This window comes from Aquarana catesbeiana, linkage group LG01 (assembly GCF_042186555.1).
Source record: "Aquarana catesbeiana isolate 2022-GZ linkage group LG01, ASM4218655v1, whole genome shotgun sequence".
NCBI lineage: Eukaryota > Metazoa > Chordata > Amphibia > Anura > Ranidae > Aquarana > Aquarana catesbeiana.
Window position 1 is genome coordinate 189,824,148 of NC_133324.1, and position 25,477 is coordinate 189,849,624.

Consider the following 25,477-nt stretch of genomic DNA (forward strand, 5'->3'; position numbering starts at 1 on the left):
AAGGAACAGGGATGCGCGCGCACGATCGAGCGCATTCCCTGTCTAAATGGGAGGACGAGAGCCGCGCCGCCTGGCCGTCAACTGACGGCCGGCGGTCGGCAGGCGGTTAAACGCATTTGAAAAATTGCGCCACAAATACTGTGTGACATAAAAAATAGTAACAACCACCATTTTATTCCCTAGGGTCTCTGCTAAATATATATATATATATATGTATGTGTATATATAGATATATATTTATATATACAGTATATATATATATCTATATATACAGTATATATAGATATATATATATATATATATATATATATATACAGTGGGGACGGAAAGTATTCAGACCCCCTTAAATTTTTCACTCTTTGTTATATTGCAGCCATTTGCTAAAATCATTTAAGTTCATTTTTTTCCTCATTAATGTACACACAGCACCCCATATTGACAGAAAAACACAGAATTGTTGACATTTTTGCAGATTTATTAAAAAAGAAAAACTGAAATATCACATGGTCCTAAGTATTCAGACCCTTTGCTCAGTATTTAGTAGAAGCACCCTTTTGATATAATACAGCCATGAGTCTTTTTGGGAAAGATGCAACAAGTTTTTCACACCTGGATTTGGGGATCCTCTGCCATTCCTCCTTAGAGATCCTCTCCAGTTCTGTCAGGTTGGATGGTAAACGTTGGTGGACAGCCATTTTTAGGTCTCTCCAGAGATGCTCAATTGAGTTTAGGTCAGGGCTCTGGCTGGGCCATTCAAGAACAGTCACGGAGTTGTTGTGAAGCCACTCCTTCGTTATTTTAGCTGTGTGCTTAGGGTCATTGTCTTGTTGGAAGGGAGGAAGGTGCGTGCCGTTAGCAGACCAACTAATCGATAATGAAGATCGTTTACAACAATTTTCATTATCGATTATTATCGATTTTATCGATGAATTGTTTCAGCCCTAAAACATTACATTGGAAACATCTTCAAGGAAAAGGATTGACATAAATGGCTCAATACTCATTCATAAATAAATTAGTACCCATGTTGATTTTTATAGGGTGCAGCAGGGAAATCCCATGACTCAGCACAGAATGGACTGTCACTATGATAAATGGGCAGCCTTTAGCACATGGCTAATCATCATGCAAATAACAGGCCTCCTCAGATGCCCTGCAACATCAAGCATAGCTAGAATTCCACACAACAATTAGCCATATGCTTTTCAGGCAAACATATGATAGATTGCTTTGACAATTGAATTTCCTGTCCATCTCGTTTCTAAGAGGGAAACATCTGGAAGGATGCCACAGTTCATCGCTCCACACATCACTTCACAAAAAGAAAGCTTTCTGAAAGACTAAAATAACTCACAACTATAGACATTTCATTACTTAAAATATACATTATATTTACTAACTCTCCTAAAATAGAAATGCAGGTAAACAGTTATACAGTATATACATCTAAATTGTAAATGAGCCTTCTTCCCTGGAAAATAATTCATCATTCTATTACGGCATTCCTATGATTCCGGCACCCTAACAGATAGCATAGACAGGTCCTAAGACCCTCCTGCAGACTACAATGCATTTGAGAATAACAGCCTGGTTTAGGACCCCCCCATTTTTTATGATTAGCCAAAGAAGGAGCAGCGGTACATCAATTAGGTTATCTCTCTGCTCTATCTTCCCGTCAAGAAGCTTTATTTAAGAAACAGCACTATGTAATACAGCACAGCCCTGACATGTGGCAATGTGTGCCCTTGACTCCTCCATCTAAATGCTGCTGTGCATTGGATCTAGACGTATTGTGAGTAAATCTACCACCATGTCATTACCTGATGAGTGGCTGAGATAGATTTGGCAAAACTGGGCCTTAGAAAAGGTAGCAGATTCTGTCTCCTGTATCTCTTGCAATTACTACAGAGAAGCCACCCAATATGCATCAGATACCAAGTGTCTACAAGTGCATCCTCCCATGAGAAGTAACAGACAGGTGCACAGCTTGTCCAATTGTCCAATCTCCCAGCGGGAGAATGAAGGCTGTAGCTGGCCCTTTGGACATCCACCTGGTCCTAGGCTTTTGGGTAGGTTCCTTTGTGGATGATCTGACTCTGCAGAGTGGGCACTGGCTGATCTTAAAATACCAGGGCAACAAAGCACTTGTTCAACTCCAGTGGGATGGGCCTATATCTGGACTTTAAAGTCACTAGAATTTTGCAGAAGGCCATGGCATGTGTAGGCTTTTCAGCCAGATAATTATCATGATGAAAAATTCCTTTAATTATGTTGTTGTCTTAGGAAAAAGCCAAGATGGTGGTCAGAAGATCCAGCAGCTGAATGATTACTTTTCTGGATGATCATAGATCAAACAGGCATGCTCATATCAACCAACCAAACATGTTTATGTTTTACTGGCTCTAGTTTCAATATTTTGAGACAAAAAACAATAACTGAGGAAAATGCATCCTAGACAGTTGATTCTTTCATGAGATGTTTAAAGTGTTACTAAACCCACAACAGTAAAATCAGCCTGTATATGCAGTAAATCATTCTTGTTATACTCACTGTGGAACCTAAGGGGTTAATCATCCGCATTGTGTAAAAAAGGCTGTTTGATCCTGTCTGCTCTGATCCTCCCCTTCTTTTACGGTCCCCAATCCATCTGCTGATAGAACAGAACCCTAGGAGGCACTCTGCACTTGCTCAATTTGGTGTGTATTTTCAGCATTGTCCAGACAGAGGGTCAGGGGTCATGCAGCATCATAGGGCAGTCAGAGGAGAATGAAAACTCCTCCTACAAGCTTTAACCAGTGTTCAGGCGGACACTGATAGAAGTCACAAGACTGTTATATACTACTCATGAGAAAGTGTATTTAGCAGTTCATATTTACTAAAATAATTGCATTTCCATGTTCCGTGGGAGACCAGATATAGTGAATGGCAGGGTCCTGGGTTTAGTAACACTTTAAGCTCCCAGAGAAGAAAAGACTAAGAACCCTTCCACACTGGGGCATTTTTCAGGCGCTTTTGGGCTTAAAATAGTGCCTGTAAAGCACCTGAAAAACACCTCCCCTGCAGTCCCAGTGTGAAAGCCTGAGTCCTTTCACAATGAGGCGCTGCGCTGGCAGGGCGTTAAAAAATGTCCTGCAAGCAGCATCTTTGGAGCAGTGAAGGAGCGGTGTGTACACTGAAGTGAATGGGCACCACTGCCGAAGCACCTGCAAAGCGTTTCGCCAGCGGCGCTACACGGGCGCATTTAACCCTTTATTCGTCTGCTAGTGGGGGTTAAAAGCGCCCCGCTAGCAGCCGAATAGCACCGCAAAAATTACGGTAACGTGCCACTAAGACTAGCAGCATTTTACCATCAACGCCCACCTGCCCCAATGTGAAAGGGGTCTTAGTGGGGGGACTAAGTTAGGCAGATGTGCTCAAACTTTGGCTTATTCTCATATAAAGTTTATTTTAAATACTTTAAAAAAGCCAGTAGTCAAGCTAGAGTGAGCCTAAGCTTTCTTGCTAGCCTAAGTGATTTTACAGTCCCAACCTCCACCAAGCTCTGTTCAGCAGCCAGCACCAGAGCACAGCTGTGGCCTTGTATCACATAGCAGCTATCAAACGGTGACGTTCCATGGGATATAACTACAGGAAAAAATCACTGCTGACATTCTACTTTCATAGTTATCTCTTCACCCCAGCCTGCTGATTGGACAATGAATAGGCATCCCTGTGTTCTCCTTCCCTCTTCTATCATCACAGAATTACAAAATAATGATAGGTCCAGAATGCTGATCTTTCCTCTTCTAGTCTAAACCCAGGGCGATTAAAGGGAGTGAATATAGAGACATTTTTAGGTTTTTAAAACACATTCTATGAATACTAACTAGAGCAAAAATTTGACCATAGTTTCCATTTGAGTAATATAACAACGGACACAAAAGTTAAGAAAATGAAAAATACCAGATAGGCTGAAAATTCAATATGTTAAAACAATAAAAGAAACCGCGCTAAATGAACTTAAGTTGTAAGGAAATAAATGTACATCAAATTAATGAGTCCATCAAAAACATTCAAACAGTGTCGATTGTTGTCCGACAGAAGATCACCATAAGGCACAGATCTTGATCCCCAGCAGAAGTGACATCACACTCAAATTCACCGTAGAAAATAGTGTTGGAGATAGGACAGTCCTTCACCTTTAAAACAACTGCCTCTTACCAGCTCCCTTGATCTCTGGTCAGGAGATCAAATACGCCTTTTGGCTTATAACCCAGCCACAGTCTCAAATTGGGATGGATGCAAAGTCAGATCAAATCCTCCTATTTGTCTTAAATGACCCACAAACAGCTTGTCCAATGGCCAGTCATATAAAAGAGAAAAGGGGCTCCCATAGTGTAAAAACGTATATTTTATTAATTAATAAAAACAGTATTGCACTCACATGTATACAAAATGTTTCAGGCAAATATGGATATACGAGCCGGCCGGCTCTCTCTCTGCAAACGCCCGTAGCTTCCGGGACTCCGTGTAAGTGTTGTGGTGGCGTCAGCACGCCGCTCTCCCTACGTCGTTTCGTCAAACCTGACGTCGTCCAGGGGCACGGGCAGCGTGCTGATCACCACCAATTATATGCCAGTTAATTACAAGGGACCGCCCAGTCCTGAGGTCCGAGCAGTGGATGATGCGGATGCCGCCATATTGCAATGGGGCAGACGCCAGTGTGTTAACAGGGACAGACCCCGGTATTAATCGATGTCCTCCCTTAACTAAAACAGTGTACCATACTGTTACTTATATATACACAATCTACAGCACAAAGGACTGTACATATCGATTGTATATAAACTCATTATTTGTTAATAATATGTAAATATACTACACAGAACAAAGTGGTGGCATCTAGTGGCCAAACTATATATGGCATGGCCTTAAATCCTTATATCCCATCTATAGAGTCACTTAGATGTATCAATTAAAATTTTAAAAAACAAAAAATGCTACTAAAATAAATTATATTTGTCTTTCACTAACCTCCCACTGTGGAGAGAAAGACAAGGAGGAAAAAAAAGCCAGAAAAATATTTGTAAAAAGGAAAATTTCATATTAATGTTTGGCCGGGTTACATAGAGCCTACAGTATTCAGCACCAAATGTAATGAAAGCCCATTTAAGAGGTTATAATAAATCACAAATAGGCACAAGCGTATCAAATCACTATGGCCCATATATTAACTAGGTGAATCTTCATGTTACCGAATACTCTATGTTAATTGATACCCTGTAGGTCAATCCAAAAGATCATGTAATGTAAAAATGTGACTAAAAAAACTAGAAGCATGTATGTACCTTCCACATCCCCCCCCCAAATGCTGCTAGGGACTCAGGACTGGTTTACATATATTCACTCTAGCTATTATCAATGAACGAGTTGACATCTGTATCTATGTTAAGGCCATAAGGGGTGTAACACCGTACCCTATGGATCCACGCCATCTCCATCTTGGATAGTTCCCTAACCAGGGATCCACCTCTCCAATGGGCATTATATTTGTCAATAGCTAGAAAAATTGTATTGGCTGGGTTGTGGACCCTATCATAGTGTTTGGAAACAGAATGGAATTTAAAACCCGTTTTAATATTAGTTATGTGTTCCCCTAAACGTACCTGCATAGCCCGTTTGGTTCGGTCTATGTATTGGAGACCACACGGGCATTGGAGCAGGTATACAACCCCAGTGGAGCTACATGTAATAAATGGTTCTATTTTATGCTCTTTAGAGGTACTGGTTGAAACAAACGACAATGTTTTTTCGGTTTTAATCCGATTGAGTGTGCAGATTTGACATCTGCGGCATTGGTGATAACCTGAGAGACCTTGGAAAAAAGACAATCTCTTACCAGGGGGGTCTACTACATTGGGGGCAATGATATTTCTCAATGAGGGGGCCCCTCTGAATATCACCTGGGGTCTCTTAGGCAAAAAAGTATTAATCAATGTATCATTACCCAACAGATGCCAATGTTTTTTGATGATTTTCCTAATTTGATAATGTTGGGTTGAATAAGCTGTGATAAAAGGGATAACTGGACTCTCTTTCTTTTTCGTAGGGGCCATATCTAAAAGTTCAGATCTATCACGCCTTTCCACTTCTTTTATGATGGTCTCTAGTAGATTTCTATCATAGCCTTTCTCCAAAAATCTCTTTTTTAGAATTTCTGCCTGGACTCTATAGTCCTCCACATTTGAGCAGTTGCGTCTCATCCTGACGAACTGACTCCTAGGTACCGACTGAAGCCAGCTGTCCTTATGGCAACTGTCGAGAGGTATAAACGCATTTCGGTCTGTCTGTTTAAAAAAAGTGATCGTTTTAAAGGAGTCTGTTTCCTTATAGATGGTTAAATCTAAAAAATTTATCTTTTCCTGACTAGCTTCATGAACGAATCTGATACCCCTCTCATTGTTGTTAACTTGAGAGAAAAAGACTTCTAATTCAGGGATAGATCCCTCCCAAAAGAGGAGGACGTCATCTATATACCTGGCCCAAAAGACCAGGTGTGGACAGCGGTCCTTATAGATGACGTCCTCCTCCCACTTGGCCATGAAGAGATTAGCCAAGCTTGGGGCGTACTTGGCGCCCATAGCAACACCTCTTTGCTGACGATAGTAACAATGGTTGTACCAAAAGTAATTGTGATTGGCCGCGAAATCCAATAACTCCATGATGTAATCCTGCTGTCTTAATGGGATTTTGGAAAAGGTGTTCAAAAAATATTTTACGGCTGCGAATCCTAAGTGATGTGGAATTATAGTGTATAATGAAGTCACATCAGCCGTCACCAACCATGTTCGACTATTAGGTTTCAACTGGGACAACAAATTTATCACATGCTTCGTATCTTTTATGTAGGAAGGCATTTGTTGTACCAGGGGTTGCAGAAAAAAGTCTATGTACTTGCCCACCCGGGACGTGACCGAATCAATACCACTGACTATAGGTCGTCCCGGGGGGCAAGTCAAACTTTTATGGACTTTCGGCAAACAATACAGGATCGGAACTCTTGGAGCCCTAGGGACTAAAAAAGATTTTTCTTTATCATTGAGTATCCCTTCTCGATACCCCTTAGTGACCAATTTCTCGAGATCACTCTTATATTTAATCACCGGATATCCAGGTAAGGGGGTATACGTGTCCTGATCTCCCACGATGTTGGACATTTCCCGTAAGTAATCACTCCTATCGAGAATTACTATCCCCCCACCTTTATCAGCGGGCCGGATTACAATCCCCTTATTATTACAAAGGGAGTCCAATCCTTCCTTCAATGTTCTAGTCATCTTATGATTGGCCACTTTAAGGGAATCCAGGTCTCTAAGGACCACGTCCCTGAACACCCTCAATGAAGGTGCCAAAGTACCCGGAGGGTTGAAAGTGGAGGCATTGGCTAATCCAGTATGTTGATACTCCTGTTGGACAGGTAACCTAGCTCCTTCTGAACAATTGGCAAAATATCTTTTAATGTTGATCCTTCGGACATATTTGTGGACGTCCATATATGTTTGAAATTTGTTTAGCTTTTTTGGGGGTGCAAATTTCAAACCTTTATTTAATAGCGCCAATTCTGATTGGGTTAAAACCTGGGTGCTAAGATTGAAGATCCCATCAGCCCTTACATTCTTATCTTTTTTGGATCTTGCTCTCCTCCCCCCTCTGGTTCCTCTTTGTTTTCTACCGGCCTTTTTATTCCCTGATTGGGTCTGGGAAAACCCCAAGGGTGTGATTCCTGATTCCTGCCATGGGTGTTAGTAGGCCGGTCCTTTACTGATCTGTAATATCCTTGTTCGTAAGTAGGGTGGTCCCCTCTATCATAATGAGTAGGGCCTGCTCTATCTCTCAAAGGGTAAAAACGGTTACGTGTATCTACCCCATAGTCCACTTCATTTTTATTTTTTTATATTTTTTTATATTTTTATATTTTGAAAATTCAATATACAATATACTACACACAAATATATGTTAGGCTTTATTATCAGAACAACTTGATTGTCACATTAGGTGACATAATATGCTAACATTGTAGGCAGAAAATCTTGCAATAAAACTTTTTAGCTTTACTAAAGAGCTTGTGAGGTGCTATTATACTGTTTCTTTAGAGAGCAGAACAGAAAATGCAATATACAGTACAGTCTATAACCCTGTGGTGTCAACAAATATGTACAGTACATAGAAGATGGAGCACAGCACTAATGCCCTTGGGTGTTTATCTCAGGAGTCATAGGGTAAATACACTTTACAAGACCTGTGTCTTCCCTTGCTGTCTGTTCAGTAATGAGCAAGCATGTCCCATGTCTTTGGTGTCTCACAAGCATTCAAATGGGAAACCAAGGTGACTGCAAGGGCAAAGGTCTCACCAGTGGCTTCAAAATCAAGCATTAACAATTCCTGTGCCTACGTGGGTTTTCTCTAGGTACTCCGCTTTCCTCCCATACTCAAAAGACATGTTAATAGGTTAATTGGATCAAAATAGTCAAAATTAGCCCTAGATTGTGTATATATGTGATTAAGGAACAGTGGCGGCGGCCCATCCATAGAGGGCGCACGGGCACCCCCTCCCCTATCCATGTGTCCGGCCTCCTGATCTACAATCAGGGCGACGGAACATGGATTCAAATGTGGGGTGGGTGTTTTTTTGGAGCAACTGATTAAAGCTAGAGGCTCTAATAGGCTTCAAAAAAGGGTGGCCTCGGAGCACAGAGAATTGCACTCTGACCTCACCCAGTTGTGTGACGATAGCAAATGAATTTTCGCTATTTTCACACTAAAGTTCCTCCTCGTCAATCAGGAGGCAGGTCCTGAAACCTGTTTCCCGATTGGCCAAAGTGTCAGGCAATCCTATTGGATGCCTAGCGCTTTGGCAGAAGAGGAGACACACAGTGGAGGAAGCTTGAGGAGCGGACACGGGAGCCGCCGCTGCCCACACTCCAGGAAAGGAGGAGAGGACACCACAGCCCCGCCACAGGAGCGGGTAAGTGCCGGACTGCCCACGCATGGGGGGTGTCTCAGTGACGCGCCGCTGGGGGGGTGGGGGTTGTTTGTTTGCTGCCCAACGCCCAAAAGAAGAACCCACTAGCTGCCACTGTTTAGGAACTTTAGATTGTAAGCTCCTTCAGGGTAGGGACTGATGTGATGTGTGCGCTGAGTAAATTGACAGCACTATATAAGTACCTGTAATAAATACATAAAACAAACAGATATATTTACAAGTTTATTGTAAAGACCCGTTTGAATAAAGTTTGATCTAAATGCAGAAAATGACAGGTGGATTCCCTTAGCAAACGGGTCTCACTTCCTGAGCAAACAGGTCAGAACCCAGAACCATAAAAAAAAAACTGTGTCCAGACTTTGTTAATAACCACATCAAAAATAAATATCAGGGGCATGGAATCTGGGGTCTTCTAAGGAGTCAGTCAGAGATACAGATTAACAGCATAGAATCTGAAGTTTACTAGTCTACACAGATGTCACAACTCACCAGTTAAGTTTAAATTGGCACCAAATAAGGTGAAATTGTCCAGATCTGTTTGAATTTTTTAACTTGATCATGGAGAGGGGACTCCAACTTTTCAATAAGCAGGTACCACAAATTTTTTTGTTTACTCCGTGTAACCATCAGGATACTAGACCTATATTCTGGTGAAGGCCTGCTTGGCAGGTGCAAAAATGATGGTTAAAAGACTAAATTGGTTGAGAATACAGTCAAGTGGTTTAAAACTCCATTCAGCTTCATTGGGATTTGTAGGGATGCTGGGGGAACAGTATAAACAAAAAACATCCTGGTCAAAAACAAAACTGTTTGATTGTAGAGCAGTCCCAGCATATGTGTACTAAAGTGCCAGCTGCTCCACAACTCTGTAAACAACAGTCCAAGATGCCCCAAACAAATTAACCAATCTATAGGGTACCGTATATCATCTAAGCAATCATTTACAGTTGGCCTCAATAAATGATGAGTTCAGCAATCAGTGTGCAAATGTGTCCACTAGTGGGACCCAAGTGAACTACCCAAATACTTTTTGCATTGGAAAACATAAGGTGGAAGACATACAAAGTCACTGTCCTGAAAGGAACCATAGATTGAGGATACTATACCCTTGGAGAGAGGATCGTGAAGGCATATATGTTAGAGGCAAATTTGTATGTTTCGAAACAGATTGCATGTAGTTTTGAAATTGAAGATATCAATACATTACTGCAGAGGGAGCGTGGTACGAGGACTGTAGCAAAGAGAAGCTTAGGATATTAAAAGGTAAAAAGTCATATGCCCGAAAGAGGCCTGCTCTGGTCAGCCACAAGAATCTATATGGCTTTTCATATCCTGGGGGAAAGAGGGGTTGTTAGTGAGGGTTGCAAGGGGCATATGGCACAACAATATTCTCCATGGGTATTTCACAGAATCCCATATTTTCAATGAATGTTTGAGCACCGGACTTGTAAAATGATTCCATAGACCAGGAGTGAACCACAGAACCATATCTGGAATCATGGGCACTACCAAATATGCTTTAATGTTGACCCATAATGGTGTATTGAAGAATGTATAGTGGGAAATTAGAGGGACGATTTGTGATGGTTAATAGTACTAAATGATATGTGGAATCGCCAGTCCCCTCTCGGACTTGGGATGAAATAGGACCTTTTGAAAGACTATTAACCTAGAATCATGCCAAATAAACCTGAAACGCCTGCTAGATTGACATTGGGATATGCAATGACATATAGACAGGGACAAAATATAAAGGGTACAGCAAGTAAGGAAGCAATGTCATTTTCATGGAAGCTATCCTGCTCAACCAAGATATCAGGTACTTCTTCCAAGATTCAAGGGTGAATGTCCTTTTTCTCAGAAGAGATGTGTAACTGGCTGCATAAGAAATAAATGCTTTCAGCCATTGCAAAACTACATATATGTTTTAGTATTTAGATGCGTGAAACACAATATATACTGTATTTATTGGCGTATAACACGCACTTTTTCACCCTGAAAATCGGGTGCAAATAGTGTGTGCGTGAGAATCTCCTCAGCGGCCTCTGTAATAGGAAGTCCCGTCTTCTGGGCCAGCATTGGACCAGTGTTCTGTCTATCATAGAAGCCGGTCCAGGAGGCAGGACTTTGTATTAAAGAGGCCACCGAGTAAACAGGAGATTTTCACTGTATGTAATCTGACAGCCTTTGTCCCGCCCCCCTCCCTGTCCCCTCCGAGGCAGCAGTAATCTGAGGTGAGGCTGTAGATGGGCACTGATCAGGCTGCATTCATGGCAATGGTGAGGCTGCATATGGGCATTGATCAAGCTGCATTGATGGGCAATTGTGAGGCTGCAGGTGGGCACTGATCAGGCTGCATTGATGGCAATGGTGAGGCTGCAGATGGGCATTGATCAAGCTGCATTGATGGGCAATTGTGAGGCTGCAGATGGGCATTGATCAAGCTGCATTGATGGGCAATTGTGAAGCTGCAGATGGGCATTGATCAAGCTGCAGATGGGCAATGGTGAGGCTGCATTGATGGGCACTGACCCTTATTTTGCTTCAAAGTTCTTTATTTAAAATTTACGTTTTTTTCCTGAAACTTCCCTCTTACAGGGAGGGAAGGTGCGTGTTATACGCCTGTGCGTGTTATATTCCGATAAATACGGTTTATTAAATGAAATATACAAGTACATTTCTGAAAGGAAACAGTACATATGACAAGGTGCTATTAGTAAAATGTATATTTAGATTCCTGAAGCCTTAATTGAACTGAGATACATATGGACAATGGGTATCACAGAGAAAAGCGTTATGGTTGGACAGGCAGAATGTCCAAAGTCACTCACCGTCTGATGATTTCTGTCACAGTAGCGGAGCCCAAAGTAATCAATCTCCACAAGGTTTAGATGACGGAATACGTAGTCCAGGACAACTGAGCCTTTCGTTGACTTCTGTGGGAAAGAATTTACAGAATCTATTGAGGAAAATATTCTGGGTTGTCAGTGTCATTCATGCGTTCACTGGGGCTTTGTGAGAAGAGAGGGGATGTTTTATTGACCCGGAGCTACGTTTGGCCTGCTCACAGCAAGAAACTATGGGCTTTGTGCTCCTAGCTTGTATTCACTTTACAATAGGCATGAAACACAAACAAAGGTGCTGCTTTTGTGCTTCACTGTTGGGCCTGACAATTGACATCTCTCTGTTTAAGTGCGTTCTCTTTCCCATTCTATAAACTCACATGTTCAGGCACAAAAACACCTGCTGCTGCACTGCTGCATGAGGGTTCTATGAATGGAGCCTGTGAAGAGCCTGGCATGACCACATTCTTAAAATGAAAATAAATACTACTAGGAGCTTTAAATATATTATGAAAATTCAACATGGTAACGCTTTAGGAAAAGAAGCCAACAGCAAACAGATTCTTTAGAGTTGCTTGTATTCAAATAATTCCAGCATATTAGACCTACTACACCCTTATACTAAAAGCATACTATTGGTCAAAATTTCTAATGATATACACTATGGACTAAGACTGGGATGCCATTAAAGTTCATGTAAAGGCTAGCGTCCCAATACTTTTGACAATATAGTGCACATGGAATCTCTCATTTTAGCCTACTCCTATTAATCTGAATCCCCACACATTTATTTCCTTGAATTTTGTGACACCTATTCACTATGCCGTGTGAGTAGGCACTGCTGTCACAGAATTCACAGAGCCTGTCTTCTGGACTACAGAGGTGCTGAGAGAAGGGGTTTCAGGAGATGGAGTCAGTACAGGAATCACTGCTTGCAGGCAGCAAGGTACCATGGGATATGTAGTCCTTACAAATTGAAAGTAAACAACAAAGGAGAAGCTGCAAAGCAGCATGAAAGGTAATCCAAGAAGTTATAGAGAGTAAAGACCAGCAGACAGGCAAGAAATAAGCTTCTATTGGATTATCATAAATACTCATTGCTTTTGATGCTATTACAATGCTGATGTAATAAAATGAAAGTGTGTGCTGTGACCACAGATAAAGTGAAACAAAAGGCTAAACTATAAAACAACTTTTAAATGCCTTCATACATTTCTAATAAATTGAAATGTAAATACCTTAGTAATCAGTTTACTATGCTCTCACATGACCATAAAGCTCTGGCTCCTCAACAACAGAGATAAATTACACAAAGCTGTGATGTCACTGGCCGGTGTCCCCTGCTGTAGACATTGCCAGAGGCAGAGAGAGATCAGAAAGGAGCTGTATGGTCACGTCATAGCAAAGAAAAACTAAAAAAAAAAAAAAAGGTATTTCCATTAGGTTTTATTTTACAGAGAGTGAGTGGAGGAGGGGCAGAATTGGCAGAGGCTGGTTATAGGAACCTAGAAGCAACAACTGGCTCCCGATGACATCAGAAAGAGAGATGGCAGTTCAGGACCCAACATGTGGTAGTTGATTGAAGATCACAGCAGAACAATGCTGGGTTTGCTATGCAGGTGAATATGCTTTTTGAGCTCAACCACAAGCACAAGCTAATAGGGAGTTAAAAGCAAAATTAACCATGAAGAGGGGTGAAGTTCCTCAGTGTCATGACCCATACACATGATGAGAATATCGGAAGAAAAAAAAGCAATCGGAGGAATTATCCGATAATCTATTCTTTATTACACAGCTTTCGAGAGCCCATCCCGAGAAAATATTCAAAGGGACAAGCGCGAAAAATTTTCTAGATAACAGAACGAAAAATTTTCGTCTAATTAGTACAGTATTTGTACGAAAAAAAATCGAGTGACAAAGACCACGCATGCTCGGAAACAAAAGAATACATTACAATACAATACATCACTTCCAAAGTTGTATTCTGTCTTATGAGAATTTTCGTAAATTTTGTAACCTATTGGTTTTCCATATGAGACTAGCATGCAAAAACAAGGAACAATCATTCGTCCGATATTCTCATCGCGTGTACTAGGCTTAAGTCTCATTCCTCTTGCGCTGTCTGTCTGTGCCACACTCTAAAAGGCTGCATGTACATTTGTAATCCCAGAAGGAAAACAGACGTAGAGAAGATTCCTACGGGACACCATAGGTTCTGTAGGCATGGGGGCAAACATAGAATGGTAATGTAGCAGGGTGGCTGGGGGACAGTTTAAAAAGAAGGCTTTAAGGAGGAGAAAAAAAATCAAATACAAGCAAGTTATATTATTAGTATTCAATTTAAGAAACAAAAATAAGTTTAATACCACTTTCAATTTCTAACATTTGAAACTGTTTTTTATATATATACTACAATAATAGAATTGTTTTACAAATAAACATGTAATTTAGGTTACACCCACAACACCCCATGTCAAGGGAAGCCCTGCATGGCCCAATTCTTGCCCAATTTTGGCAGTTGGCACTCTAATCAGGTCATGTATAGTCACACCTACCCAGTAAGGTTATCTGATGGTCAGGTAGCTGTCTAAACTCTGTGCCACCTGTTTAACATGACACACAGTTACAGTAATGATGGTCTGTAAGATCAGCTAAGTGTGATTTTATCATGGAATAATGACAGAAGGATACCAGATAGAATTATATACGGTAAATGGATCTAAAGTGCTGATCCAAGACTTCACTTCTCCATGCTCTACTCTGAATATGTAACTTGCAAATCTGTATAAACAACAAACCGCAGAATAATTAGCTCCATGTGACAAGTCTCGCTGACTCTGAGGTGACAAATTCACTTTAATCTATTCGCTGTCGATGTGCAAAGCCAAAATGATTAATGTGTTTTCTCCTAAGTGCAGTCAAGGGGTTTCATTTTAATATAACATTTTGTAAAATAAGTTTTGTATGATGCAATATGACAATTATCCTATTTTCATCACCAAAATAAATTGTTATGGAATTTACTATGTACTGGGCATAACCAATGTCTCATTATGGTTTTATTTTTAAAGTGATGGCCACTAAGAGCAGAACACCAAGTGTACTCAATACCATACTGCACTCTATACTGCACTTTTTCCATACCTAGACTCCACCTATACCAACCGTATACCACATTATACCGCATCCGTACCACATTTACCTTGCACCTCTGCTGAGACTATACCACACCTATACTGTACCTATATTGCATGCAGGTTAACTGGGACTGTCTTTAAGTGCACCGATGTTGTTAGAGGTCCCCCGATAGCCGGCAGAAGACCATGTCATCTTTTCTTTTGGACAGTGCATACCCAGTCGGGCTAGAACTACCATCAAGGCCATAAATGCGCTCTGGCAGTACAGTTCCAGCACTTGGGAGATTAAACTCTACTAATGCTCACTGTTGTACTTGAGGTGGTCTATGGTTTATGCTGATCTAGACGCCAAATGTCATAGTATGCCTAGTCCTTACTGTTAATCACTTTGTATGCTAAACCGTGTAATTACCATTGCTAATCCATTTTATGCTTACCTTGTTATCAACCATATTGGGTGACAATATATTACATTTTCCTTTACTACCTGGTTTGGTGCCTGTGTTTGTGTTCTTTAATATACTACTATTGGGTACTAAGTATTACTTTCAGTGATTTACTGTGATATTGTATGTTTGTACTCCCGACTTGGTGTGTCAGGTTCTTGAGAAGGTTTGGGCAGAGGATCCATCCTATCCAGCAGCTACAATGGGGGTAGCGATACAGATATCTTAACCCAAAAAAATGTAATTCATTGCAGCTTACCAGTCATTAGATTTGATAGCTGAATTAGTTTTCTTTTTTTCAGGCAAGTATAGTAAATATTCTGCATGTACAGCAAAATACTTGTTGGAATTTGTCAGAATTCCAGTGCCCTTCTAACCTCCTGTGTAATCAACTGAAATCTCAAACAATGTTATCAGTTTTCCCAGCTATCTTCTGTGAACTACAAAGAGCTTTGCCCCTAAATAATGGAGATGAGAACAGGGAGGAATAGTTTGTAGTCCCATTTAGTAGAGTGGCCTAAGGTAACAACACTGCTCTTCCATAGATACAGTGCTGTCAATGAGCACTATCATTCTAGGACAGGAAGTCCTGGCAGGATCACCAGGTGAAAAAAAGAAAGACAAAAAAAGGACCTTTGAAAAAGTCACGTGTCTAGTGATGATACGCGTGAGGGAGAAGTAGCCTGTCAGCTCTTGTCAGTGTGAAGCCTGCAGTGATCCTGAATAGCAGCAGCACGGAGGAACACGAAGGCAGTGATTTCTACTGACCATACATCAGTGAAATGCGATCTAGATCTTTTACATCATGTGAGTGGATCTATTGGGCTCTTTGTTAACTTTATTTAGTAGAAGTTATGTGCGCAATGGTCTTGTCCCCACTTTTGTATTTCATGTGGGGGAAAGCATATGAACAGGAGAAGTGGAGATTAGATGATCCTAGGTGGATGGAAGCCTATCCTCTGCTGATTAATCCAGACTCAGTAAGCCTTGTTTAAACACAGATAAGAGGTATCTTCTAACCTGCAAAGGAATCACCTTTTCAAGTAATGTGTTTGGAAATCCACACAATTGTAATCCTTTTATAATTGTTACCAACTACATATTTATTGAATATATCTGTTTCAATATATTTTTTCACTCTATTTTTTCACCACCTTTTTCCACATATTTTTGTTTATTTCACAAGAACAAATGGTGAACTAACTTTTGGATTTGTATTCCGGGAGGTCTCCAATTAGACTTTCACAGCAGACTTTTCAACACATTGTATTTATATTTATCTATTTATATTATGCTAATCACTGTTCAAGTTTTTGTATAGTTTGTAACAAAGTATCCACAAGTAGAATGTGACCTGTCAGCACATTGAATAGTAGGATATCCTATAGATATTACGAGCGCATCACTTTATCTATTCACTAAACAATTTACTCATCGTTCAGCACTTAGCAAACACCTGCTCAGTTCAGGTATTACTAAAGGCCCTTTCACACTGGGGCGGGGGCGTTGTCGGCGCTATTGTAAGCGGAGCTTTACCGTCGGTATTCGGGCGCTAGCGGGGGCGGTTTTACCCCCCTGCTAGCGGCCGAGAAAGGGTTAAAACCGCAAAGCGCCTCTGCTTTCAACGGGCAGGAGCACTCCGCTCCTTCACCGCTCCGAAGATGCTGCTAGCAGGACTTTTTTTCCCGTCCTGCTAGCGCACCGCTCCAGTGTGAAAGCCCTCGGGGCTTTCACACTGGAATTAAAGCAGCGGCACTTTTGGGTCGGTTTGCAGGTGCTATTATTAGCGCAATAGCGCCTGCAAACCGCCCCAGTGTGAAAGGACCCTAACGTTACAAGGATTCTATAATGAGCATTATAAAGCTGTAAAAAAAAAAAAAAACTCCTGCTAAAACATTTTACTGGTTTTGGGTGAAGGGGTTAGAACAGGGGTCTCAAAGTACCGGCCCAGTACCGGCCTGGGAGCTTTTTATCTCTGTCTCCTCTCCCCGGCATGCTGCTGCAACCCAGCACACAACACAGGAGAGCAGAGCGGAGGGAGGATCCGCCCATTGCCCCACCCACCTGTTCTGTCGAGAAATGCCCCCATCGAATAGTGCCCGGGCTGAAGGGCGCATGCGAAACACATGCGTCGTAGGTGAGATCACAACAGCTGATTTTCCCATCAGCTGTTATGATGGCGTAGGCGCACAATAGCCGACAGAATTTTTTTTTTTCAGATTGTGCCCCGCGCTCCCATGGCGAGTTCATGTAAATGATGGGTGTATTTCTACACATTGTGGGCGGATTTATGAGCACTTGGTGGCGGAATTACATGTCTAGTGCTGCAAAAAAATAAAACTTTCTGATGGGCGGATTTTTACATTTCTTGTGGGTGGATTTACGGGTACTTTGGGGCGGATTATCACAAAGTTTTATTTTTTTGCACCATTGGCCATCTAATTCCGCCCCCAAGTGCCCATAAGTCCGCCCATCATGGACATGAACTCGCCATGGGAGCGCGGGGCACAATCTGACAGAAAAAAAAAATTCTGTTGGCTATTGTGCACCTGAGCCGTCGAGCCGTCACAACAGCTGATGGTAAAATCAGCTGTTGTGATGTTACGTACAACGCATGCACCCTTCAGCCCAGGCATTATTCGATGGTGGCATTTCTCGACAGAACACCCGGACGAACTGCGCATGCACCGTGCGTAATACCACAACAGCTGATTTTACGATCAGCTGTTGTGTCGGCGAGACGGCGACTGCGCACAATAGCCGACTGAAGACATTTTGCAGACAGATTGTGCCGAGGCACATTCATGTAGGTGAGGTGCGGAATTTAACATGAATGGGGTGGATATTTTCAAGGATGGCCACAGCTGCAAAGATGGGGGCAGAATTTTTAAATGTTTAGCTAGCTAAATAGGCCCTTCAGGAAGAATAGCAGATAAAGATTTGTTTAGCAGATTTGTTTCGGCATTTTTAAAAATTCTGCCCCCATCTTTTCAACACTAGCTATCATTGAAAACATCCGCGCCCTTCATGTTAAATTCCACCCCTCACTACATGAACACTCCTCGGCAGCGCGAGGTACAATTCAGTCAGCGCACAATAGCCGACTGAATTGTGCCTCACGCTGTCTCGCAAACACAACAGCTGATCGTAAAATCAGCTGTTGTGCTATTACGTACGGCGCATGCACAGTTCGTCCCGGCACTATTTAAAAGCGGGCACTTCTCGACAGAACACTGGCCCTGGATCCAGGGTCCTGCTGCCACCTCGGGGTGGAAGAGTGTGGCATTCTGAGGGTGCTCTGCCACTAGGCCTGTGATGAAGCCAGGACCTGACAGGAGGAGAAGACACGGGAGGCAGAAGATCAGGCTACCAGCTGACTGCCAGGAGGAGAGGTAAATGAGCCATCACACAGAGGCTGAGCAAAGTCCTTAGTTGCGTGACTAGGGTTGAAATTTGTGAAGAGGGGGTATTTGTTGACTGTGTGTGGGGGGGGGTTGTTATTTGTGGAGTGTAAGGGGAGATATTTGTGAAGTGGAGTGTAGGGGGCGGGTATTTGTGGAGTGTAGGGGGTAATGCTGGGGTTTAATATTGCGTCTGTTGACACCAGTGCTAGGGGTTAATAGTGCGTCCGTTGACACAAATGCTGGGGGTTAATAGTGCGTCCGCTGACACCAATGCTGGGGGTTAATATTGCGTCCGCTGACACCAGTGCTGGGGGTTAATAGTGTGTCCACTGATACAAGTGCTGGGGGTTAATAGTGCGTTCGCTGACACCAGTGCTGGGGGTTAATAGTGTGTCCGCTGACATCAGTGCCGGGGGTTAATATTGCGTCCGCTGACACCAATGCTGGGAGTTAATATTGCGTCCTCTGACACCAGTGCTGGGGGTTAATAGTGTGTCCGCTGACACCAGTGGTGGGGGTTAATATTGCGTCCGCTGACACCAATGCTGGGGGTTAATATTGCGTCCCCTGGGGCGTGGCTTGGACATGGCGGAGTAAGGACGTGTTGTGCCAGAGCTCCCGACTCCCGACCAGTCTAACCCTGCTGATATGCCCTTTTTCAACAACATTTCTGCTGGCCATGCGATATCGTAAGAGACAGAGGGGCAGAGGATCGTCCACAGCAGCTCAGGCGGACCAGATTGACCAATATTTCAGAGACCTACCCGCTCTGCTCCGGCAGTGAACTCCAGAGGAACACGTGGCGACAGTGGGCCCTCATCAACCCTCTCTCCCATCATGGAGGCCTCACAAAGCCCAATGCAGAACTCCCTAACAGGTATCCCGCTTCTGTTAGACTCTCAGTCCGGCACTTCGGGCAGCCAGGGGATGTCTACTCTCATATCCAGGGATGAAGACGACACCAGGGCGCTACTGAGGGCCCTCCCCACCAAAGCGGACTTAGCAGCCATGGTGTCGCGGGTGGAGGAGCAGCACCGCCGGGACTTCCAGCAAGTGAGAGAGGAAGTGAAGGGTATCGAGGTGCGACTGTCCAGCGGGGAGGCAAATATGGGTGCCCTGGAGACTCGTATTGCTCACCTAGAGAGAGCACAGATGTTAAGCTAGGACCAGTTGACGGAGGTGGACTTTGACGGGGCGGCTATCTCTGTCTTTCCGGATATCTCTCGGGCAACCCTACGGAGGAGAACCATGCTTAAACCCCTGTTGGAGTCTCTGCGCAGCGCTCAGCTTCAATACCGTTGGGGGTTCCCGCTACAGTTGACGGTTTGTAAGGTGGGCGCTTCCTACACCCTGAGATGCCACTCGGATCTTCTGGAGCGGTTTAGTTTCCTGGGGATGAAGGAGATCCCCCTCCAGGACTGGCTGTGTTATCTGTATGGCAGGGATTCACGTACGAGGCCACGGGCGCCTCCTCCGACACAGCCCCGCCGCTCATCAAGGCGCAGACGGAGAGATCACACACCGATTAGAGCCCAGGAACCTGAGCCGTAACACCAGCGGATGCCCACAAGTGAGTGCACCCGGGACTTGATATGTCTGCTGCTTGACTGATTGGCTTACCCCCCTCCTCCTTTCCTCCCCCTCCCCGCCTTGCCTGCAAGTTATGCCCGCTGCCCCCGTGGACTGGCCCCCATGACGATCGGGACTGCTGATGCACCCCCCGGCCCCCCTTCCCCCTTTGGAAGTGATAGACTGCATTGATCCCCCCCTCTGGTGTGCGCCTCTCCCCTATTCCAGGAATGTGGTATTATCTCGCCCCACTCAGCAGGATGGTCTGCACAGGGATTCTAACTTCTGACACCCACTCAGACTGTTGAGCCCGGGGCGGTAACGAGGATACCGTTTGAATAACGATATTGGAACTGTCCGCACTGGGACCTCTTGCTTTTGGGGGGGGGGGGGTTGGCATCTTGCTGGGGGGGGCGGCCAGGAGTCAGAGGCATACACGCTCTTTTGCACAGGCCTCTGCTAATAGAAAAACAAAAAAATATACTGCGCTAACACTAGATAATATACCCCCCCAGAAAGCAGCAGTTAAACAGTGAGATGTGCACCAAAATACCAAACAGAGAAAAGAAATAACCGCACTAAATATTAGTGAGACATGTGAAGTAATCTTGAAAACTTCTGTTAGAAATTACATGTGTGTATGTAGAACATTGCAGTAATCAAAGAAATATGCATAAGTCCATACATATATCTATAAATCAAAAAGTAATGTCCATATATAGTAGGTGGGAATCCTTATATGAAATGGTTAACCAAAATCAGTCCAAGAAAGAAACCCTTGAGTAGACACAACCAAACTCGGTGGTAAAGATGAGAGAGACACCACACTCAGTGATCTGCCACCACACAAATATTGCGCTTACCACAAGGCAAGCAAAAAACAGCCTATATTCCGTCCTGGTATGGGAAATCCAGCTGGTGTACTTTGACTGCATACAGCATTGCTAGGAGGATATAGCAAGGACCCCAGACTTCCGTCTCACAGGCCGCAAGGCAAGCAAAAACAGCCTGTATTTCGTCCTGGTATGAGAAATCCAGCTGGTGTACTTAGACTGCATACAGCATGGCTAGGAGGATATGGCAAGGACCCCAAACTCTTGTCTCACAGGCATATAGATAAAAAGAAACTGGCCATAGTGTAATACTGGCAAGACGGTTTAATAAAAGAAGGTAGAAAACTCACATAAGTGGATTAAAATACAGCAAACAGCCGGCTGGCATAGCGAGCACCCGTCCACACTAAAATGGCGATGACGTCAGAGCGTCAACCTCCCGACGTACGTTTCACCACAAATGGCGTCGTCTGGGGAACCGTCGTGTTATCTCTGACCTATTGCTTTGATTTCAGGAGGGTGGGGGGGATGTTGTCTGTTGTTTAAATGAGGGGGACTAAATGTCTGGAGCTTACTGCCCCCTTTGGGGCGGGCTGGTGTGGCATCCAGATGAGGTTAACCTTGATAACCGTACTGAAACACTGGAGGTGCTGCTCTGCCTGCATCGGGGGATGGAATACAGGCAGATCCACTGGTAGTGGGCCCTCCCCCTCCCTTGCACTTCTCTCACCCCCCTTTTCCTTCTTCTTCTTCCCTCTTTCGTCCCTCCTCCCCCCTGACCCCTTCATCCCTGGCCCCCCTCCTCCCTATCTCCCCCCCTTTTTTTTTTTTCCCCCTCTCCTCGCCTCCCCCCTCCTTCCCTTTTCCCTTCTCCCCTCCCCGTTCTTCCCTCCCCTTCCCCACCCCCTCCTTGGAGGTTGGGGAATCCGGGGGGGCTTGGGCTGCGGGTGGGGGGGGGGACGTGGGTCAGGGGTTTAGTTAACAAGCGGCTGATGTGGCAGTGCAGTTTATCCCGGGGACTTCATGCAGTAGGGTGACATCCACCACTCTGTTGGCAAATCCCTCTTCCCACGAAGTGAGGTGGAGGGATTTCCCCATATATACAAGTTTATTTTGTTTGTGTTTTTGTGTTGACTTAAGGGTCTGAAATGTTGAGCATCCAGCTAGGGCTGTGCCATCAGCTGGCTCAAAGAGTATGGGCCATTACATAGACTTGGCCGGACATATCAGCCATTTAATACCATGGTTTTATCTAAAAGACTGGTGGGGGATAGGGAGCCTCTATACCATGCTGTACACAACCACTTTCCCCACATAGGGTTACACCCAGTTGGTGACTTCACATTTGGGGTCACTAGGGTGTTTGGAGACTAGGTCTCACATACGCGTTGGCGTATTAGCTGTCTTTGTATCTGTTCTCCTAAACTTCTCTCACATTTTCCTTTACGCCTCCCCCCCCCCCCCCCCTTTCTCTTTCCCTTCCCTCCCTTTTTTTTTTTCCCCCTTCGCCAGTTCTCGTCATGACCAGAAGTGGTCAGGAACCAGTTCGCTTGCTCTCTATTAATGTAAAGGGACTGAACACCCCAGAGAAGCGCACTATTGTTATGTCTAACCTGCAACGTACAGGGGTTCACATTTGTTTTCTGCAGGAGACGCATTTTCGTGCTGACAGAATACCAGGTCTCAAGAATCGTCTCTTTCCAATGGCTTACCACGGGTGCGCGTCTGACTCCAGACCAGTCCAGAGGGGTGAGCATTCTGATCCGCAGTACAACTGCGTGGCAGGAGAAAGATAAGTGGAGCGACACGGAGGGTAGGACACTGTTTGTGAAGGGGACACTGGGGGGCTCTATGGTCACACTAGTGAATCTTTATCTCCCAAACACAAACCAGATCACCTTTCAAGAACCAGTCTTGACCAAGCTGGGAGAGTTTGCTGAAGGGGCAGTAATACTGGGAGGTGACATGAATTTCATTATGGACCCTACTTTAGACTCATCCAAGAAAACCTCTCAGCTCTCCTATGCGGCGCTGAAACGCCTAAAGAAAGGCTTTTTGCTTTCCATCTAGTAGACATATGGCGGATTCTTCATCCAAACCAAAGAGATTACACATTCTACACAAACCCCCACGCCTCATACACCCAAATTTACCTAATTATGATGCCCTAATCCCTCCTGTCTTGGGTTACGTCAGCATCGATCGGGTCCATTACATTTTCAGGCCATGCCCCGGTTATGGTTGATATAAACTTCCTGATATCCACAACCAAGCAGTGGACATGGAAGATCAATGACTCATTGATCCAAATGCCTGAGGTAATCGAAGCGGTGTCCAAGGAACTGATCTAGTTTTTTGCCGAAAACACAAACTCAGAAACAGCGCCAACAATGGTGTTGGAAGCCCACAAAAGCTACATCAGGAGTCTCTTAATAAAAATAGTGTCCTGCAACAAGAAGGCCAGGGAGCAACAGATCTTTGAACTCCTAAGTAAAATCCGGTCCTTGGAGGCCACCCACAAACAATCGTTTGCTGAACAAGCACTGGCTGATTTAACAGCCTTGAGGAATCAATTACGTACCCTGGCTCTACATAGGGCAAAAGAGGTGATAGCCAAATGCAGGAAAACGTTCTATATGCACAGTAACAAAAGCAGTAAACTGCTGGAACGAGCTCTTAGAGCCCAGCGAGCACGAATGTTTATCCCCGAAATATATACTGAAACTCACAATAAGGTCCATAAAACAAGAAGCCATAGCAGAACAGTTTCAAAAGTATTACAACTCTTTATACAACCTGTCACGTTCATGCTCAGAAAAGGCGAGGCCCGTGGAACAGGGTAATATACAAGATTACCTTCAAAGATCTGGTCTGCCCCAACTATCAGACGAGGATTTAACCGAATTGGAGAAACCCATCTCGGCAGACGAAGTAACCCGAGCGATGGTGAGCATGCAACTGGGTAAAGCCCCGGGTCCAGATGGGTATTCCCTGCTATACTACAGGACCTTTGGGGGACTTTTGATCCCACATTTCATCTCAGCATACAACGCTGCAGGTGAGGGCTTTGCCCTTCCCAGAGACACACTACGCGCACACATCATGGTAATTCCGAAGGAGGGCAAAGACCCCCTACTATGCCAAAGCTACAGGCCGATCTCATTACTAAACATTGATCTGAAAATGTTCACAAAAATTCTCTCCATGCGGCTGATAGAGTCTGATCCCTCAATTGATTCACTCCGACCAAGTGGGATTTGTTCCCTCGAGGGAGGCACGTGATAACACAACTAAAGCAATCAACCTAATATATGCGGCACAGAAACTGAAAACCCCAATGGTGCTCCTGTCAACGGACGCTGAGAAAGCGTTCGACAGGGTAAGCTGGCCCTTTCTCTTTGAAACCCTCCGGAGTGTGGGTCTTAGAGAGCGCATGATGAACTGGGTGCAAGCAATTTACTCCTGCCCTTTGGCACAGGTCAAGGTGAACGGCCACCTTTATTCACCATTTCTGATAACAAATGGGACAAGACAGGGGTGTCCCCTATCGCCTCTGATATTTATCCTGACCAGCCCATTGACATCCATCCCAAATCTGCTTGCAGAACTGAAGACGCACGAAAAACTGTCTTTTTTCCGCATTAATTACCAGAAATCCGAGGCTCTAGAGATCGCTCTACCACCATCCTTAGCTGGGTTGATTAGAGTAGATTTCCCTTTTAAATGGGCCTCATCCCGCATTAAATATTTGGGCATTTATTTTCCAAGCAGAATCTTCCCTCTCAACTTCCCTCCCCTCTTAACAGCTATAAAAAAAAGGATCTCCAGACCTGGCAAAAAGTCCTGGTTTGGACGTTATGCCATAATAAAAATGAACATTATGCCTCGGTTACTGTACCACTTCCAGGCTCTCCCTATACTTATTCCCGCGTCCTTCCTTAAAGCGGTCAACAAAACCTTTGTCAGGTTCGTTTGGGCTCAAAAACCACCACACTTGGCCCAGACCACCCTTCGACTACCTAAGCTAAGAGGGGGTATTGCCCTACCGGACGCTAATCTCTACCTAATGGCATGCCATCTGACGAGGGTACTAGACTGGTGTCGGCATAGTGCCTTGAAGCAGTGGGTGCAAATAGAATTTGCCTTAGCAGAAACCAGACTGGAATCGTTGCCTTGGTGTCATAAGCCCATGCCTAACCGAATAATTAACCACCCGACGGTGG

At 44.0% G+C, this 25,477-nt stretch overlaps 1 protein-coding gene across 2 annotated transcripts in view; it reads right to left on the bottom strand.

Moving 5' to 3' along the window:
- Positions 1-25,477, bottom strand: part of EPB41L4A (erythrocyte membrane protein band 4.1 like 4A) — a 411,842-nt gene that overhangs the window by 280,936 nt on the left and 105,429 nt on the right. Inside the window, exon 2 of one of the 2 annotated variants that reach the window (XM_073624610.1) lies at positions 11,854-11,958. The exons of the other annotated variant lie outside the window; for it this stretch is intronic. Coding sequence (XP_073480711.1) covers positions 11,854-11,958 — 105 coding nt within the window. The remainder of the gene's footprint in view (positions 1-11,853; positions 11,959-25,477) is intronic. 2 annotated transcript variants of the gene reach the window in all.